The following is an 18,400-nucleotide window of genomic DNA, read 5'->3' on the forward strand; positions in this document are numbered from 1 at the left end:
GGGGGCGCTCACCCTGCGGTCTGTGTGGGTCCTGATGGTGCAGTTTAGTGATGGAGACACTGTACTGTAAAAAGGTGCCATGATTTGAATGAGATGTAAAACTGAGGTCCTGTGGTCATTAAAACCCCAGGGTGTTTCTCGAGAAGAGTAGGGGTGTTACCCCAGTGTCCTGGCCATATTCCCCCCTGGCCTTTACCCCTCATGGCCTCCTAATAACCCCCCTCTCTGAACTGGCTCCATCACTCTGCTCTCCTCCCCACTGAGAGCTGGGGTGTGGGGAGCAGACTGGCACATCATCCAGGTGGGGGTACACACTGGTGGGGGTGGAGGGGATCCCCATGACCTGTAAAGCGCTTTGGAATGTCACAGAAAAGCCCTACATAAATTTGTCCTGTCCAGGCTGTACCCCACCTTGCCCCTGTTGCTTCTTGGGATAGACTCCAGCATCCCTGCAACCCTGAATTGCATGAAACAGTTAGAAACTGGGTGGATGGCTCCCCAATTTCCACATTTCATCCAGTGTGGCTGCCATCTCCCCTCAGTCTGCGAACCGCAAGCTTCTGCAGTGTTTCCTCATACCTGGATCTCTGGCGCCATCTTGTGGACACAGGGAAGAAAAACATGTCGCCCCACACTGACACACATACTGTACATCTCCAGGCCGAGCACATCTCGGCTGACCTTCTTTTTCTTCTTTTTCACAGCCCTAGTCCCAGACTGTCCTGGGGTCAGCTGCTTTGGTTGCTCATCTCCCTCACTCACTTCACATACCTCCATATCTTTTCTCACACAATCTATCCATCTCTTTCTAGGCCTGCCTCTTCCCACCTCAGATTCCATTACCCTCTGTGTTACTTCCTCAACGTCCCTCCTCATGATATTGTCCATACCACCGTAAGAAATCCTTAAGCCGATGTTTCAGATTTTGTTTTCAAAAAGACAGCAGTGAATTAAGCCTTAACGCTCTAATTGTACTCTCTGGCCTTATTACAGCTCTCCAAATAATCTCCTGCACACTCGGTATTTATACACACATCGGACTGAGACAGACAGAGCTCGCTTCTGCGATGGGGCAGTCAGGAGAGATTATCATCCACTTTAATCATCCACAGCAATTTACCTCTGTAGCCAATTATACAGCCACACTCGTTCATGGCCTGATCTGAGGCTCCAAAGGGTCTTGGTCAAGAGCACCACAGGTGTGCCCGAGCCAGGACTGAACCTGCAACCTTTCCAGTTGTCCAGAGCCCTGACTGCTGTTCTCTCCCACTGCCCCCACCCTGGGAGACGCACAGCGCTCATTCTGCACCAGCGGCCCCCACCTGGGAGACGCACAGCGCTCATTCTGCCCCAGTGGCCCCCACCTGGGAGACGCACAGCGGTCATTCCGTCCCAGCGGCCCCAGGCCTGTGGAAACAGCAGCCGAAATGAAAACCGAACAAACAGACGGACCTGTGCTCGCGCTGCCACCCCGCAGTGTCGCCTGGATACGGCGAGCTGGATGTGCGCAGGGCGCCGGGAGGGGCAGGGTTCTCTCTCACACACACACACTCACACGCTCGGGGCGTCCTGTCCTCCCCAGGGCTAGCGGACCCGTGCTGCCCACGGCCGGGACACGGGGCAGCTCCGTCCTGACCCGTCCCAGTAACGACTGGAGCTCACCGGTCGCCCCCCTCTGCTCCACCACCGCTGGAATCAAAATAAGTGCTTCTGGTGACGCGCTGGGGATGGAGGTTCAAAATACGCAGAAACGCACACCTGTGCGCGCAGGGGTGCGGTCTCGGCTCAGCCCTCCTCCTCCTGCAGCTCCCGAGAGAGCTCTCCCGCCCGTCTCCCACTCCATACCGTCGGGGAGAGAGACAGGAGAGAGGCCGGGGTGTCGGTGTCAGGTACGAGCCGTCTCTCAGGGGGTACAGTGCGGGGAAAAAACACGTAGAGGGCCACGGATTCACGCGAACGCGTCGCTCCCCCCAAAAATCTGATATTTAAAAATCAAAACCACCCCCGAGGGCTGTTCGGTTATCTGGGCTCCCTGTTTTTAAAGAAAGCTTAAGGCCGAGATCGCCAAGGAACGGGTGTGTTGAGGCCGGTCTGCAGACGGGAGAGGCGCTGGCTTTCCCTCTGGAAGAAACCTGGATGTTTTGGAGCGGCTCCGCCGCGGGTGAGCGGAGCCGAGGAAGACAGGGCAGCGCTATGGGTCTGACGAAGTGACCGCCGGCTCGGAGAGAGTCCCAGTTCTCCCGGCTTCAAGAGACGTGTAAGTTTTTCTTAATTTGTTCGCCCCCCGTGAAGATTCTGTACATATTTAGCATATGAAGCTGTAGATCTTAAAAATGCACGAAAACGACTAAATTAAAACTTCTGTATTTGCCGGAATACAATTATCGTGTACTTGGTAGCCGCCGAGTATCGCTGAAAAAACACTCTGCCCTCAGAACACTGATGTTGGCTCATACGGTGGACTTCCCAAAACATTCTTCCCCAAATGATGAAGAACCCGTGAAGGAGCGCAGTGAACCCGTCCAGGGACGTTATGCAAGACAGTTAAACGGCTCCTCATGTGTGGGGAAAAGTCAGCGGACTCGGGATTCGCTTCTCGACCCGCTTTCCGCGGATTCGGCTAGAATTCGATTATTCGGACCCCGGTAAACTCCGAACCGACCGAGCGGTCCAGCGAATGCACAAGGACCCGGACAGACAGGGGTTTTATGAAACACGATTGTTTAAATCCGGTTTAGGGAGGGTTCGGGACAGAAAGTCTCCGGACCGTCTTCCGCAATAGCTGCTGAAATCGCAGCTGGCGAGCCGGGCTGACACACCTTCTCCGGCCGCGGTTCTGGTCCTGTGGCCCGCGTCTCCCCTGGCGGATAAATGTCATTGTCTGGAACCGATTTGAGGGGAAGCCCTGCTCCAGTTCCCCATGAGACCCCTGGGTGGTCAGTTGTGCCCAGGCAGAGGCAGAGCTCTGCAGGAGCCCAGTTTGATCTAGAGCAGGGTTTTCCCTGTGCTGCTGACCCCACACCTGCTCCACCCCTCCCCCCCCTCAGGCGATACCTGCAGCCTGACATCCCCTCAGCAGCTGCTTCGCTGGAGTATCTGCACTCTGCCTCTGGTGCCAGGGCTGGGATTTTACTGCACTGACAAAACAGCAGCTCCAGCCCCAGCCCCAGTGTGTGTAAGGGCTGGGAACAGACAGCCTCCGTCAGTGAAGGGCTTGATTGTGAAAGGAGATGGTCATCCTCCGAGGAAAATAATGACATCTCACACACCTGGGTTTATTTCAGTACTTTTATTGCCAAAACTCAGTCGGTGTAGAAAAGAGAGGTCCAGTGTGCAAAGGATTCTGGGCTGGGTCACCTTCTGTGCGGAGTTCGCACGTTCCCATTTCTGTTCATGGCTGGCTGGCTCTCTGCAACAGGCACGCCAGTCCAGGCCCCAAGGGGTACACATTCTTTAAACTGCCAGGGCTAAATTGGGCCTAGTCAGCTACTAATTAGCTCCCGGGTTGCTGTGTCAGTCCTCTTCCTGGGCTTCTTGGGGGCGGAGCAGTGGATATGTGGCTCAGGATTTGCGCCTGTGGCTGGAAGGTTGCCGTTTCAAATCCCGTGGCCGGCAGAGGAATCCTACTCTGTTGGGCCCCTGAGCCTTAACCCCAGCTGATGCAAAAAGACTAATTCCTAATGCAAGAAATTGAATAGGGCTAATAAAGTGATCTTATCTGATCTTTCTGACTTGGCTTCAAGCCCTCAGCCTCCAGTGGATCTTCCTGCCGGTCCTGAAGACGTTCACTGGGAAGTTTGATCTGGAATGAGAACAGAACCTGCAGGACAGTGGCCCAGAGTCAGACGAGGCGATTCTCGGTTTCTGGCCAAGCATTCCTGGAATAAATCTGTCAAAAACAAACAGCGAAGGGAAATCGGAGAGCAGGGAGGAATCGGCCAATACAGCACTTTTTCCGAAAGGGGCAAGTTTGTGCTGTAAATAAAGCTCCGGCTCGGAGCCCACACAAGATAGCTGGGATCTGGAATTTACACTCGGGGAAGCCCTCTTTGTTTCCTTATTTCGTCTGCAGAGACGAGACGGGAGCCCGGAAATGGGGTTTCCCGGAAGAGCCCGTGTCTGCTGGCATGGCCGCAGGTGCCGCGTGCTCGTGGGGGCGGGAGGGTCACTCAGGGGGGGTCGAGCTCTCCGCGGCGGCAGGGCACAGCTCAGCCAGTCTCACTCGGCGTCGGCAGCACAGGAACAGGCTCTTCCTGCCCTGGGCCCGTTCTGCGGAGGCGGAGCGCCTGTGCCGACCGGCTCGGTCTGCAGGGGTCCGGCTCTGGGCGGTGGAATCAAGCCAATGACGAGCTGGTTCAGTTGAAGAAAATGTAAAAACCTTGCCGACACACAGCCTCCCCTACAGCCCAGCAGGTTCGAATGAGATAAACCACTCGATCTCTGGACTGTATGGGTACAGCGTGACCCAGACTGGACCGGCGGGCTCTGGGCTGTAGGTTTCTCGGGCCTGATTAGCTGCAGACGAACTTACCAGTCTGTCCCAGTTTTCTGCTCTAACAGGGTGCTTGAACGCTGCAGCTGTCTGACCTCACATGATTTGGTTACTTCACTCCTTTGCCTTGCAAATGAATTTTGTTGGAATGGGGATTCCTGCAGTCAGGGAGAGGGCAGAAGGAAATAAGGAAGGTGGCCTGTTTTTAATGGTTGGCAACACCTGTCAGCTGTTCACTTGAGACACCTCTGTGATCCTTGAGGGTTAAGACTTTAGTTCTAGATGATCTCAGAATCCTTTTATTTAACACATCCCCTGTTTAATTGACAACAATGGAATTGTTTCAGCGCTTTAGAAAGCGATTTAAAAGCTATGGGCCTGGGGCTCTCCAGGACGGGGTTAATATAACCCAGACTCCCAGGGACAGAGAAACATGGAGTCTCTGAAACGCCACCTCCCTAAAGAACCAAACATTGTCATCATGTTCTGCCCGGATCCTGCCTCCATCGCTCGCTCCCTCCCCCTGCAGACCGATTAAGAAACGCATCTGGAAAGAGAGGAGACGGCGTCCCTCCGGAGCTGCAGCCCAGCTCTCCTCCCTCTGGGGCTCCCCTAGCTCTGCTCTGCCACGCGGAGGGGGGGTATTTTTGGCTTCCAGAAGCTGGCAAGGCTCCCCACCCCCACAGATAGCAGGGACTAGACACCCCGATCATGGATACCCCCCCCCCCCCCAGCTCCCCGCCTGAGTTGGTAGTGACCTGTGTGTAAACCTGAATACATATGTGTAACGGAATAATCCATTTCCTTGTTCTGGGGGGTAGATGTGATATAAGTCAATGAGGCAGATCCGCTCTGCCACCGAACATTTTAGCTGTGCCCGCGTTGTGGCTGGTTACAGAGCGAGGTGGTGGCACGCCCCCTGGGGATCCCCCCTCAATCCGCACAGCACCGCCCTGGGGACCTCATTAAGGGTGAGGAGTTTCTAGAACACCATGCACCCAAAACAACCTGCGCACACAGGCCCAGCTCAAAACACCAGGGAGCTCCGAGGGAGCACAGCATCAGCAGCCGGGAGAAGAGCTGTGCTTAGTGGCGGAGGCCGGCCTTCAGAAACATGACAAATAAACGCTGTACCTGTTCCCAAGGAGAGGGCACGCGAGGCGAAGATGCCCCGGCTGCTGAAACACCTTCGTTATCGCAGGTGCGCCAGGGCGCGAAATCGCACTGCCGACTCGAACCACAACACCCTCCGCATACGGCAGGCTGGGCCAGGGGTGTAGCACAGCACCGTGAAAAGAAACGTCTGGGGCTCCAACACTATCCTGACTGCACTTCTCTCTCCTCTCTCCCAGGGATCAGGGGTTCGAGCCCTATCCTGAACTCTCCTCTCTCCCCCAGTCCTGGAGGTCCTCTGAGCTCCACATTATGACCGAGATGCGGAAGAAGCTCTTCCTGTGTCTTCCCTGCATCTGCCTGGTCAACCTCTTCCTGTACGGCTTCGTGTTCCTGTCCGTCTCCCTGTCCCACCACCCCCCGGCCTCCGGGGCGTCCCGCGACAAGCTGCGCCCCTCGCCGGGCCAGCCCGTCCAAGCCGGGGGTGCCTTCTGGGCCACGGGGCTGGACGAGAGCGCGCTGTGGAACCTCCTCCAGCACATGCTGGACCGGCGCCACAACCCCCTGCTCCGGGCCAACGCGTCGCGGCCCGCGGGGAACGGCTCGGAGCCGCCGGAGGGCGGGGCCACCCCGGGCCCGAGGCCCCCCCTGGCCGGGATCTGGGCGGAGCAGCGGGAGTGGAGCGGGCCGTGCCGCAGGGACCCCCGCATGGCCGCGCACCTGGGGGACTTCAACACGCTGCCGGGGCACGTGCAGGACTTCGTGGTGTCCATGCACTGCCGGGAGTACCCCCTGCTCATAGACCAGCCCCGGCTCTGCCAGGGCGGGGCCCCCACGCTGCTGCTGGCCATCAAGTCCCAGGTGGGCAACTTCGAGAACCGTCAGGCCATCCGAGAGACGTGGGGCAGGGGGGGGCAGCTCGGGCCCTGGACCGTGCAGACGGTGTTCCTGCTGGGGAGGCAGGACCCCTCCCTGGGCAGCTACCCAGACCTGGGGGGCCTGCTGGAGCTGGAGCAGCAGCTGCACCCCGACATCCTGCAGTGGGACTTCAGGGACACCTTCTTCAACCTGACGCTGAAGGACGTGCTCTTCCTGCGCTGGTTCGCCCGGCACTGCCCGGCTGCCGGCTTCGTCTTCAAGGGCGACGACGACGTCTTCCTCAACACCGGCGAGCTGCTGCGCTTCCTGGCGGCGCAGGAGGCCGCCGGCGCGTCCCGGGACCTCTTCGTTGGGGAGGTGATAGTGCAGGCTGCCCCCATGCGCGACCCCGCCCTCAAGTACTTCGTCCCCGAGAGCTTCTTCAAGGGGGGGTACCCCCCGTACGCGGGCGGCGGGGGGGTGGTGTACTCGGGGCCGCTGGCTCTGCGCCTGGCCCGGGTCACCGAGCGCGTGACGCTGTTCCCCATCGACGACGTCTACCTGGGCATGTGCCTGCTGCGCCTCGGTGTCGCGCCCTCCACGCACCCCGGCTTCCGCACCTTCGACATCGAGGAGAAGGACCGCGCCGAGCCCTGCGCGCACCGCCACCTCCTGCTGGTGCACCGGCGCAGCCCCTCCCAGACCATCGCCCTGTGGCGCCGCCTCACCGACCCCCAGCTGCAGTGCTGACGGGCGCGAGGGGCGGGAGAGAGAGGAGGCTGTAGGGACAGTGAGGCTCGGGAGGGGGGAGAGAGAGAGAGAGAGAGAGAGAGAGGGGGGGGGAAGGAGGCGAGAGATGGAAGAGGAAGTAGTTCGAGTAAGAGGAAGTGAGATGAGGAAGGGGAGGAGGGTGAAAGAGAAGAGGCGATGCGGAATGAGAGAAGTCAGAGGAAGGAGGTGTGAGATAGGAGAGAGGGAGGCGTGACAGAGGTGATGGAGGGAGTATGAGGAGTGAGGGGAGGGCATACGTCAGGGTGCGAAGGATTCTCCTCTTCCAGCCACAGATCGACACACAGGCGTGACTTCCGGACCGATTCCCCAGATTTCTCTCTCAAGGAGTTGTGAATATTCAAGACCGCACACAGGGTTGCTGCTCTTCTTAAGGAACAGGGACATTATTCCAGACACGGCCCTGCCAGGTGGAGCCGGCGCTCCAGGAGCAGTTGGAGTGTCCGGCCGAAGACTGCAGGGCTGGCTGTTCTTACACCCAACGCACACAGTTGTAGAGGAAGTTTACCGTAGTAAATAAACCTGCCTACAGCCTTTCTAAAACTACTGTAACTTTCATAGCCCGTTCCTTAAAGACTCCTGTAATTGCGTTTTAAAACCACGGATACGGCTCACGGTTTTTATAGCGCTTTTCATAATGAAAATACCTCACCGGCCAAGATGTCGATCCAAAAAAGAGCAAGTTTACTAGAGTTTTGTTTCCTCTGTGTTTTGCATGCGAGATGAATGCCCTTTCCTTCTGTGCTAATAAAGCCTTTCAGAAAATAGAACTGTGACACAGGGATAACAAGAAAACAGACCAGAGTCCCACAGCCGCCTGATCCACTCCTGGTTTTCCAGTGCAGCGCTGAAGCCCCTCCAGCTTCGACAGCGGAGTCACACGGAGCCTTGCTCAGCAGATTCACCTGCTTCAGGTCTTGCTCTTATCCAGGTACTGGGAGTCACGCGGTTACCTTTCATATCTCTGTATACATGTACACAAACAAGTTCAGGTAGGGAGCTGCGTCAGCAGGCGCGGGCTGCAAAGGAACAAGTAAAGGTATATTCCCCGCTGAAGAGAGAAGAAAGGAAACAACGTTTCGACTGTGGAGCCTTCTTCAGGTGTAAGTGAAAACCCGAAGAAGCCTCCACAGCTGAAACGTTTTCTTTCTTCTCTTTTCTTGTCCCTATACTAACGTGTCCAGTAATTCCCTCTTCTGGCCTGTGCTGTCCCTACAGTGTGCACAAGTCCTCAGAAAGCTACCCAAGAAACTCTTAGAGCAGCGGCCCCACAGTCTGTGCCTGTCCAGCTGCTGGATTTCTCTACAGCTCAGCCTATTTACTCACTAACTGAAGACTGAAAAAATAAAGCCGACTGACTTTGGAGCATTTTCTAGCACTTTTTTGACCCAAGAGTTTAAGATGTGGGATTTGACTTTCATTAGGAAACGCAATACTTCAAAGGCTGCCTCCGGTTGGTACAGTCACATCGTTCAAATTAATCCCATTATTAAATCAGACCAAACCGAATGTGAACTCGGAGAGGGCACCACCCTGTGGTGAACTAGAGCCAGTGCAGGCAGGAGCTCACTACATCTTCACAGCAGTAGAAATTACAAATACAAAAATAATAGAGGAAAAAAAAACACCTCCACAGTAACCACACTGCTGTGTTCTTATGAATAATATTTACATTTGACAAAAAGTTGCCAGTACCTATAGCTCCCTGCTGTTCACTACCAGCCCACTGGAGCCCAGCAGTGTGAGCCTGGCCAGTACCTGGAGGGGAGACTCCTGGAAGAGCTGAGGCTGCTGCTGGAAGAGGTGTGAGTGGGACCAGTAGGGGGCGCTCACCCTGCAGTCTGTGCCAGTATAGTGACGGGGACACTAGACTGTAAAAAAAGGCAAAGTCCTTCGGATGAGACGTAAAACCAAGGCCCTGACTCTCCGTTGTCATTAAAAATCCCAGGACATCTCTCAGAATGAGTAGGGGTGTTACCCCGGTGTCCTGGCCTCCTAATATCCCCCACCTCTGAACTGTGGGGGAGACGCACTGCCAGTGGTGGTGGAAGGGATCCCCGCTACCTGTTAAGTGCTTATGAATGGAGTGTCAAGAAAAGTGCTACATCACATCACTGGAAGGAATTCCATAACTTGTGACAAACGCAAATCTGAAACCCGAACCCCGAGGTCACACTCACAGGTTGTGGAGATCTGGAGAGTCGAGGGGAATTCGACCTGCACTGGAAGTTGACGTTTTGGAGCCTGGCTTTGGGGTGTTGGCAGTCAAGACCACATGAAGGCTCCTCCTCCTCCTCCTCCTCCTCCTCCTCCTCCTCCTCCTCCTCCTCCTCCTCCTCGTAGCTGGGGGGTTCTGGAGAACACATATCACCTGCTGTCCAGCTGCGGGCCAGTGACCAGAGGAAATGAAGCAGCTGTTTGAACATTTCAAACTTCACACTTAACCCCCTAGACCCCACCCCACCCCCCAACACACCTCTACAGGGCCCCACTGAGCCCCCCAAAAACAAGAACTGTTTTCAAAAACCCGAATTCCCCAACACTGTCAGGTGTCCCACCCCACCTCCACATCCCGCAACACTACAGAATAACGGAATAAAAAAACTAAACTCCACCTTCCAGTCCCTGGTCCTGCGCCCCTCCGCTCCGCACTTGATCCTGCAGACGGCCGGCAGATGGCGTCCTGCACGGGTGGGTGGGCAGAAGCGGCACAGTCGATATTTTCCTGTGTCGGGATCGGCGCGCCCACGTTGTTCTGAGAAGCCGGTTACTCTGTAATAGCAGTACTATCCTTCGCTCTAGCGAAGCCGGCCGGACAGGTAAAATCAGGATTTTACCTGTCCAAAGAAACTAAGAAACACGCCGGCCCGCACTTCAGTGTTCGTGCCCCTAGAGGGCGGCTCCGCACAGGGAGCGGCGCTTCCCCCCTGGACGTGCAGTTCGCTCACACGGCGACAAGAGGGCGCTGTGGGCTCCGGCGTCCGGCCACTGAGTTTCCAGCGTAACGGCACTGTTTGCGTGTCCAACACTTAACACGCTGCGTGTGGGCAGTGGACACGTCTCAGGGCTGACAAAAAGAGTACAGAAGTGCTCACGGAAAACGGGAACGGCTGAAGTACAGCGGGAAGAGCAGTCCTGCAGCCCCACTCCATAGCAGGTCATGGGAGTCAGGTAGTGCAGGAGAGCCGACCAAGAGCCAGAGCACAAACGAGACATCCGGCCCCGGGTGAGAGCAGGCAGGGCAGTGAGTCCTCTTCTGGTCGCAGGTCGATTCTGAAGCACTTTGGAAACGCATCCGATTTCCCACAGACAGAAAGGTGGGGAAAATGAAGGAAAACGTCGCCCCGTAGTGAGTTTTAGTGAGCATTGCACCGCCTCGTTAAAACGCTGCCCCCTCTAGTGGTGACTCTGCAGCAGTGCGGTCGGCCCGTCATCGGCGGGCTTCGCGACAAGAGGGCGCTGTGGGCTCCGGCGTCCGGCCACTGAGTTTCCAGCGTAACGGCACTGTTTGCGTGTTCAACACTTAACACGCTGCGTGTGGGCAGTGGACACATCTCAGGGCTGACAAAAAGAGTACAGAAGTGCTCACGGAAAACAGTAACAGCTGAAGCACAACAAGCTTGACTTGACTATCAGTCCAGTAGAACAGTATGTTGCACTGTCCAGCGTGTGTACAGTGGACACATCTGAGTGCTTACCATGTTAAAGCTCATGGAACAAGTCACAACTAAATCACACTGACTGCAGCGGTACAGTTGGACAGTTCTTTTACACTGGGGGCTGGAAGAAGTCAGGCACATTAGTGTTTTCGCCAGCGAGAGAAGAATTTGCCAAGGACGTTGGGCCGGAGCGTTCCGAGCACTCCGGGTGTGGACGAGCCTCGTGTTCAGAAGACTGGCCTCTTGTGCGACTGCTGGGGTGGGTGGTTAACGAGGGCAGCCACTCAACTGGCCAAGAGGCGGGGTCCTCGCTGGGCAGGGAGACAGAGCTGTAAATGAAGTTCGGTTCGCTGTCTGTGCCGCGCCCCTGTGAGACGCCGAGTCTGAACTGGCTCGACCTGCCTTCAGCTGAAATACCCATAGGTGTCCACTGAGGAAACACTCCAGCAAGATAGCCAGACAGAGTGGAATGACCCCCCCCCACCTGACTCGTCGAGTCGCCCCAAACACCATCACGCTGTCGGTGCGCAAAAGAGGAAGGAGGTCCTGAAGAAACTCGTCACGCACCCCTCTGTGCAGGAACAATAAGAAAGGCACCCTTGAGTAAATGAAACGTCCAGCCACACCACGAGGGGCACCGAAACCCATCCGACGGGTGTGGCACAGCTGTTGGCCCCCGAAGCCCCACCTGTTGGGGGGTCCAGACTACGTACCCCAAGGTTTCCACCACCACAGAGCTCCCCAAGTCCAGTACCATCAGAGCCCCGCTGAGCCTCTTGGGCGACAGATCCGTCTCCCCACAGTCTCGCTCTCTTCTCCCTTGTGCGCCCCCGGCCTGTACTGCCTGCCCCCCCCCATCTGCCAGCCCTGCTGATCTCTCTGCTCTCCCGACGACGGACCACACAGGATCACCTGGGAGCCCCACTCCACCTGGTCCGCCCAACTGTCCGGCCACCCTCCTGAATTTCTCTTTCCCTCTCCTCCGGGGGACACACAATCCAGATACAAACATACAATTCAATTTGACCGGAATATTAGGCACTCCTCTACCCCCCTTCTCTATAGGCCTGTACATATCCGTCTGCAGCACAACGACTTCTGCAAAGCTTGTTTTCCGCATGCTGCAATCTTTAAATGTGTCCCTCTACTTCACACAGATTACACTTCACTTCCTCCTTAAAAATCCGCCATTGAATGACCCAGGCCTTCACACCTTCTGCACACCAGTTCCCTGCAGTCTACCACGTTATGCCCAGCTTTCTTACAACGTCTGCAAACCGAGGGCTGCCCATAATAATACAGGTATCCTCGATTAGGGCCCATCTGTTCCATCCGACCTGAATCGTACCCTGTACCTCCTCTTCCCTGTCCAGATCCGTCTTCTGTCCAAAACCTTCATCTGCCCACCACAGTTACATACCTCCCTAGGTACGCTGTTACCAGTTCCGTTGGCACGTAGGGGTTGTATGTGAGGACTGTGATGGTCCTCTGGTTAGTCTTCCTCATAGGCTCCGGCCTGAAATCAGAGATACCGGGGTGCTTACCTTTTTCTCTGATCATTTCTCTGATCTAAACCACATCTCTCCGCAAAACGGCCTTCCAAGGATGTCCTTGGGTGCCAGTGGCCACCAGCAGTGTCGGGGCGCCCTAGGGGGTAAACGGCTCCTGCGCTTCCTACAGACGGAGCCCCTTGAGCCCGCCAGCAGCCGCCCCCGACACGGCTCAGACACAGAGAGAAAGGCGCTGAAAGCGCTTCCGTCGTTCACCCCGAGAAAAGCCTGCCCTCCTCTTCCTGCACCGGAGCACCCCGACTCCGAGGCTCCCCAAGGACGCCACTCGTGTCTCTGTCTGTCTTTCACTGCGGGTTTTCTCCCTGGGTGGGGAGGTGCACCGTTCCCGGAGGTACTGCAATACCAGGTCGATGCGTGGAGTGGACGGAGCAAGCCCCTATTCCATCTCCCTGTTCCAAAAATCAATTTAATATATGGTCCCCAGATAGGGGACGTATCAGATATTAAACTGATAAGAACAGATACTACACTTGATCTTAGCCAAAAGGCCGAGAAGCGATGCCAGGCCCCGGCCTTGTCTGAGGGTCCCCCCTCCCTTACGGGGGACGCGGGCTCGGAGGGGAGGGGGCCCTCCCCTTCCCAGCACAGAGCCGGCAGGCCCACACGCGCACCGAGCCCTGGGGCAGCCCGCTCCGCACCGGGCCAGAGGGCGGCTTCGGCCGCCAGGAGCCCCTTTGCGGCGAAGCCAGCACCGGCTACAGCAGCTATCCCACAAGGCGAGGGCAGGCAGGCAGGCAGGCAGGCAGGCAGCTGCTCTGCTAGGCCTCCCCCCTCCCCCGACTGCCATGACGTCACCCTCTCCTGTGAGCCGGGGAGGAGCTCCCTCGGACTCGGCAGAGGAAGAGCCGCAGCCAGCTCCCAGCTCGGCGCGCAGCACGCTCGGCGTCCCGCTAACCCAGACCCCGGCCCCCGACGGCCCGCGCGAGCTACCGCTTTGTCAGCGCCACTCGCAGCTTCTCCCCAGAACGGCCCCGTGTTTCACACAAGCAGCCTCTGCTGCAGGGGAGTGAGAGTGCGGCTCCCGCCGCCCCCGGTGGACAGTCTGCACACTGCACGGCCCGGCTCCCCGGGGTCAGAGAACCTTCCCCGGGGCACTGCTGGGGCCCTCGTCACCGCAGCAAAAACAAAACCGTCCAGCCTCAACACTCCGCCTGCAAGCTGAGCAAGCAGCACCAGGAACACCACCCCGCTAACTGAATTAGCGCCAGGTAAACGGGCTGAGCCCCGCTCCCAGACTGCAAAGGCATTGTGCTCTTTCTTGCCAGCCTTATCACCTCATTTCAATACACTGTGATCTCCCAGACTGCAGACTGACCCCCGACACCTCGACCCTCGCCTGCCCTGAATTACCCAAACGACCCCTCTGCCAGAGCAACCTGTTGCTTTAAGGGTTAATGATCAATACAAGCCGTCTTGAGCCTTGAAGTGACACCGCCCCACAAAATTAAGGTTAGAGCAGAATACAACAATTGACAATTTACAGGATTTACGCAACAAATAACACAAGGAGATACGGCAGGGCTAGGAGCCCCGTCATTTATATCCTCTGACGGCAAAGCACCAGGAAAGACGTGGCTGCACCTCATCAGTCTCAAGAGGCCTGGCTGTTTAGCAGCGGTCTTTGGGTAACTGCTGGTGGCCGTCTAGCAGTCTTACGGGCCGAGGGAAAAGGCCGTTTTGAAATCCGTCGGTCTCGGTGCGTAAACCAGGCCCCGCAGACCGAGACGACACCGCACGTACGAACCCCAACCAACACGCACAGACGGCAAATAAACTCTACTAGTTGGGACTGCGCACAAGGGTTTCAGTCAGTGTCTGTGCAGCTCACCTGGGGCTGAGCCCCACCCCCACCCGCCAAGACACCCTGCTCTCTCCTGCTGGCCGTTATCGCCCCATTCAAACAACGTCAACGCGCTGGGCTGAGCCCTGCTCCCAGACTGAGCCTCAACGACTCTCTTCCTCCTGAGCTCAACTATTCAAACGACCCCCCTGCCAGAGCAACCTGCTGCTTGAAGGGCTAACGACGCGAGAATCCCCCCCCTCCCAAACCACATCTCTCTGCAAAACGGCCTTCCAAGGATGTCCTTGGGTGCCAGTGGCCACCAGCAGTGTCGGGGCGCCCTAGGGGGTAAACGGCTCCTGCGCTTCCTACAGACGGAGCCCCTTGAGCCCGCCAGCAGCCGCCCCCGACACGGCTCAGACACAGAGAGAAAGGCGCTGAAAGCGCTTCCGTCGTTCACCCCGAGAAAAGCCTGCCCTCCTCTTCCTGCACCGGAGCACCCCGACTCCGAGGCTCCCCAAGGACGCCACTCGTGTCTCTGTCTGTCTTTCACTGCGGGTTTTCTCCCTGGGTGGGGAGGTGCACCGTTCCCGGAGGTACTGCAATACCAGGTCGATGCGTGGAGTGGACGGAGCAAGCCCCTATTCCATCTCCCTGTTCCAAAAATCAATTTAATATATGGTCCCCAGATAGGGGACGTATCAGATATTAAACTGATAAGAACAGATACTACACTTGATCTTAGCCAAAAGGCCGAGAAGCGATGCCGGGCCCCGGCCTTGTCTGAGGGTCCCCCCTCCCTTACGGGGGACGCGGGCTCGGAGGGGAGGGGGCCCTCCCCTTCCCAGCACAGAGCCGGCAGGCCCACACGCGCACCGAGCCCTGGGGCAGCCCGCTCCGCACCGGGCCAGAGGGCGGCTTCGGCCGCCAGGAGCCCCTTTGCGGCGAAGCCAGCACCGGCTACAGCAGCTATCCCACAAGGCGAGGGCAGGCAGGCAGGCAGGCAGGCAGGCAGCTGCTCTGCTAGGCCTCCCCCCTCCCCCGACTGCCGTGACGTCACCCTCTCCTGTGAGCCGGGGAGGAGCTCCCTCGGACTCGGCAGAGGAAGAGCCGCAGCCAGCTCCCAGCTCGGCGCGCAGCACGCTCGGCGTCCCGCTAACCCAGACCCCGGCCCCCGACGGCCCGCGCGAGCTACCGCTTTGTCAGCGCCACTCGCAGCTTCTCCCCAGAACGGCCCCGTGTTTCACACAAGCAGCCTCTGCTGCAGGGGAGTGAGAGTGCGGCTCCCGCCGCCCCCGGTGGACAGTCTGCACACTGCACGGCCCGGCTCCCCGGGGTCAGAGAACCTTCCCCGGGGCACTGCTGGGGCCCTCGTCACCGCAGCAAAAACAAAACCGTCCAGCCTCAACACTCCGCCTGCAAGCTGAGCAAGCAGCACCAGGAACACCACCCCGCTAACTGAATTAGCGCCAGGTAAACGGGCTGAGCCCCGCTCCCAGACTGCAAAGGCATTGTGCTCTTTCTTGCCAGCCTTATCACCTCATTTCAATACACTGTGATCTCCCAGACTGCAGACTGACCCCCGACACCTCGACCCTCGCCTGCCCTGAATTACCCAAACGACCCCTCTGCCAGAGCAACCTGTTGCTTTAAGGGTTAATGATCAATACAAGCCGTCTTGAGCCTTGAAGTGACACCGCCCCACAAAATTAAGGTTAGAGCAGAATACAACAATTGACAATTTACAGGATTTACGCAACAAATAACACAAGGAGATACGGCAGGGCTAGGAGCCCCGTCATTTATATCCTCTGACGGCAAAGCACCAGGAAAGACGTGGCTGCACCTCATCAGTCTCAAGAGGCCTGGCTGTTTAGCAGCGGTCTTTGGGTAACTGCTGGTGGCCGTCTAGCAGTCTTACGGGCCGAGGGAAAAGGCCGTTTTGAAATCCGTCGGTCTCGGTGCGTAAACCAGGCCCCGCAGACCGAGACGACACCGCACGTACGAACCCCAACCAACACGCACAGACGGCAAATAAACTCTACTAGTTGGGACTGCGCACAAGGGTTTCAGTCAGTGTCTGTGCAGCTCACCTGGGGCTGAGCCCCACCCCCACCCGCCAAGACACCCTGCTCTCTCCTGCTGGCCGTTATCGCCCCATTCAAACAACGTCAACGCGCTGGGCTGAGCCCTGCTCCCAGACTGAGCCTCAACGACTCTCTTCCTCCTGAGCTCAACTATTCAAACGACCCCCCTGCCAGAGCAACCTGCTGCTTGAAGGGCTAACGACGCGAGAATCCCCCCCCTCCCAAACCACATCTCTCCGCAAAACGGCCTTCCAAGGATGTCCTTGGGTGCCAGTGGCCACCAGCAGTGTCGGGGCGCCCTAGGGGGTAAACGGCTCCTGCGCTTCCTACAGACGGAGCCCCTTGAGCCCGCCAGCAGCCGCCCCCGACACGGCTCAGACACAGAGAGAAAGGCGCTGAAAGCGCTTCCGTCGTTCACCCCGAGAAAAGCCTGCCCTCCTCTTCCTGCACCGGAGCACCCCGACTCCGAGGCTCCCCAAGAACGCCACTCGTGTCTCTGTCTGTCTTTCACTGCGGGTTTTCTCCCTGGGTGGGGAGGTGCACCGTTCCCGGAGGTACTGCAATACCAGGTCGATGCGTGGAGTGGACGGAGCAAGCCCCTATTCCATCTCCCTGTTCCAAAAATCAATTTAATATATGGTCCCCAGATAGGGGACGTATCAGATATTAAACTGATAAGAACAGATACTACACTTGATCTTAGCCAAAAGGCCGAGAAGCGATGCCGGGCCCCGGCCTTGTCTGAGGGTCCCCCCTCCCTTACGGGGGACGCGGGCTCGGAGGGGAGGGGGCCCTCCCCTTCCCAGCACAGAGCCGGCAGGCCCACACGCGCACCGAGCCCTGGGGCAGCCCGCTCCGCACCGGGCCAGAGGGCGGCTTCGGCCGCCAGGAGCCCCTTTGCGGCGAAGCCAGCACCGGCTACAGCAGCTATCCCACAAGGCGAGGGCAGGCAGGCAGGCAGGCAGGCAGGCAGCTGCTCTGCTAGGCCTCCCCCCTCCCCCGACTGCCGTGACGTCACCCTCTCCTGTGAGCCGGGGAGGAGCTCCCTCGGACTCGGCAGAGGAAGAGCCGCAGCCAGCTCCCAGCTCGGCGCGCAGCACGCTCGGCGTCCCGCTAACCCAGACCCCGGCCCCCGACGGCCCGCGCGAGCTACCGCTTTGTCAGCGCCACTCGCAGCTTCTCCCCAGAACGGCCCCGTGTTTCACACAAGCAGCCTCTGCTGCAGGGGAGTGAGAGTGCGGCTCCCGCCGCCCCCGGTGGACAGTCTGCACACTGCACGGCCCGGCTCCCCGGGGTCAGAGAACCTTCCCCGGGGCACTGCTGGGGCCCTCGTCACCGCAGCAAAAACAAAACCGTCCAGCCTCAACACTCCGCCTGCAAGCTGAGCAAGCAGCACCAGGAACACCACCCCGCTAACTGAATTAGCGCCAGGTAAACGGGCTGAGCCCCGCTCCCAGACTGCAAAGGCATTGTGCTCTTTCTTGCCAGCCTTATCACCTCATTTCAATACACTGTGATCTCCCAGACTGCAGACTGACCCCCGACACCTCGACCCTCGCCTGCCCTGAATTACCCAAACGACCCCTCTGCCAGAGCAACCTGTTGCTTTAAGGGTTAATGATCAATACAAGCCGTCTTGAGCCTTGAAGTGACACCGCCCCACAAAATTAAGGTTAGAGCAGAATACAACAATTGACAATTTACAGGATTTACGCAACAAATAACACAAGGAGATACGGCAGGGCTAGGAGCCCCGTCATTTATATCCTCTGACGGCAAAGCACCAGGAAAGACGTGGCTGCACCTCATCAGTCTCAAGAGGCCTGGCTGTTTAGCAGCGGTCTTTGGGTAACTGCTGGTGGCCGTCTAGCAGTCTTACGGGCCGAGGGAAAAGGCCGTTTTGAAATCCGTCGGTCTCGGTGCGTAAACCAGGCCCCGCAGACCGAGACGACACCGCACGTACGAACCCCAACCAACACGCACAGACGGCAAATAAACTCTACTAGTTGGGACTGCGCACAAGGGTTTCAGTCAGTGTCTGTGCAGCTCAC

The 18,400-nt window shown here is 57.8% G+C and overlaps 1 protein-coding gene, 2 long non-coding RNA genes and 3 other non-coding genes across 8 annotated transcripts in view; 1 reads left to right on the forward strand and 5 right to left on the reverse strand.

Annotated features, from left to right (window-relative positions):
• Nucleotides 1–1,822: 1,822 nt before the first annotated feature.
• On the forward strand, nt 1,823–8,022 carry LOC148646615 (N-acetyllactosaminide beta-1,3-N-acetylglucosaminyltransferase 2-like). The gene is made up of 3 exons (XM_088608662.1): nt 1,823–1,889; nt 2,045–2,257; nt 5,845–8,022. The coding sequence occupies exon 3, from the start codon at nt 5,918–5,920 to the stop codon at nt 7,211–7,213; it is 1,296 nt and encodes a 431-aa protein (XP_088464788.1). The 5' UTR covers nt 1,823–1,889; nt 2,045–2,257; nt 5,845–5,917; the 3' UTR covers nt 7,214–8,022.
• Nucleotides 3,275–9,563, reverse strand: LOC148646616 (uncharacterized). 3 transcript variants are annotated; one of them, XR_015927557.1, is made up of 3 exons: nt 7,025–7,158; nt 4,532–4,650; nt 3,275–4,350 (listed from the first exon to the last, which is right to left on the reverse strand). It is a non-coding gene; the product is annotated as an uncharacterized LOC148646616 (long non-coding RNA). The 3 variants fall into 3 exon arrangements; XR_015927556.1 differs by lacking the exon at nt 7,025–7,158 and adding an exon at nt 9,433–9,563 and having other exon boundaries at nt 3,275–4,650; XR_015927555.1 differs by having other exon boundaries at nt 3,275–4,650.
• The window catches only part of LOC148646617 (uncharacterized), a 43,500-nt gene continuing 34,658 nt past the window's right edge, over nt 9,559–18,400 (reverse strand). The window contains exons 2-3 of the long non-coding RNA XR_015927558.1: nt 12,332–12,427; nt 9,559–9,634 (exon numbers count right to left, since the gene is read on the reverse strand). This is a non-coding gene — a long non-coding RNA (uncharacterized LOC148646617). The remainder of the gene's footprint in view (nt 9,635–12,331; nt 12,428–18,400) is intronic.
• Nucleotides 12,792–12,982, reverse strand: LOC148646618 (U2 spliceosomal RNA). The gene has a single exon (XR_015927822.1). It is a non-coding gene; the product is annotated as a U2 spliceosomal RNA (small nuclear RNA).
• Nucleotides 14,837–15,027, reverse strand: LOC148646619 (U2 spliceosomal RNA). The gene has a single exon (XR_015927823.1). It is a non-coding gene; the product is annotated as a U2 spliceosomal RNA (small nuclear RNA).
• LOC148646620 (U2 spliceosomal RNA) lies at nt 16,882–17,072 on the reverse strand. The gene has a single exon (XR_015927824.1). It is a non-coding gene; the product is annotated as a U2 spliceosomal RNA (small nuclear RNA).

The sequence above is a fragment of the Lepisosteus platostomus genome, chromosome 16, assembly GCF_059453375.1.
Source record: "Lepisosteus platostomus isolate fLepPlt1 chromosome 16, fLepPlt1.hap1, whole genome shotgun sequence".
Classification (NCBI taxonomy): Eukaryota; Metazoa; Chordata; class Actinopteri; order Semionotiformes; family Lepisosteidae; genus Lepisosteus; species Lepisosteus platostomus.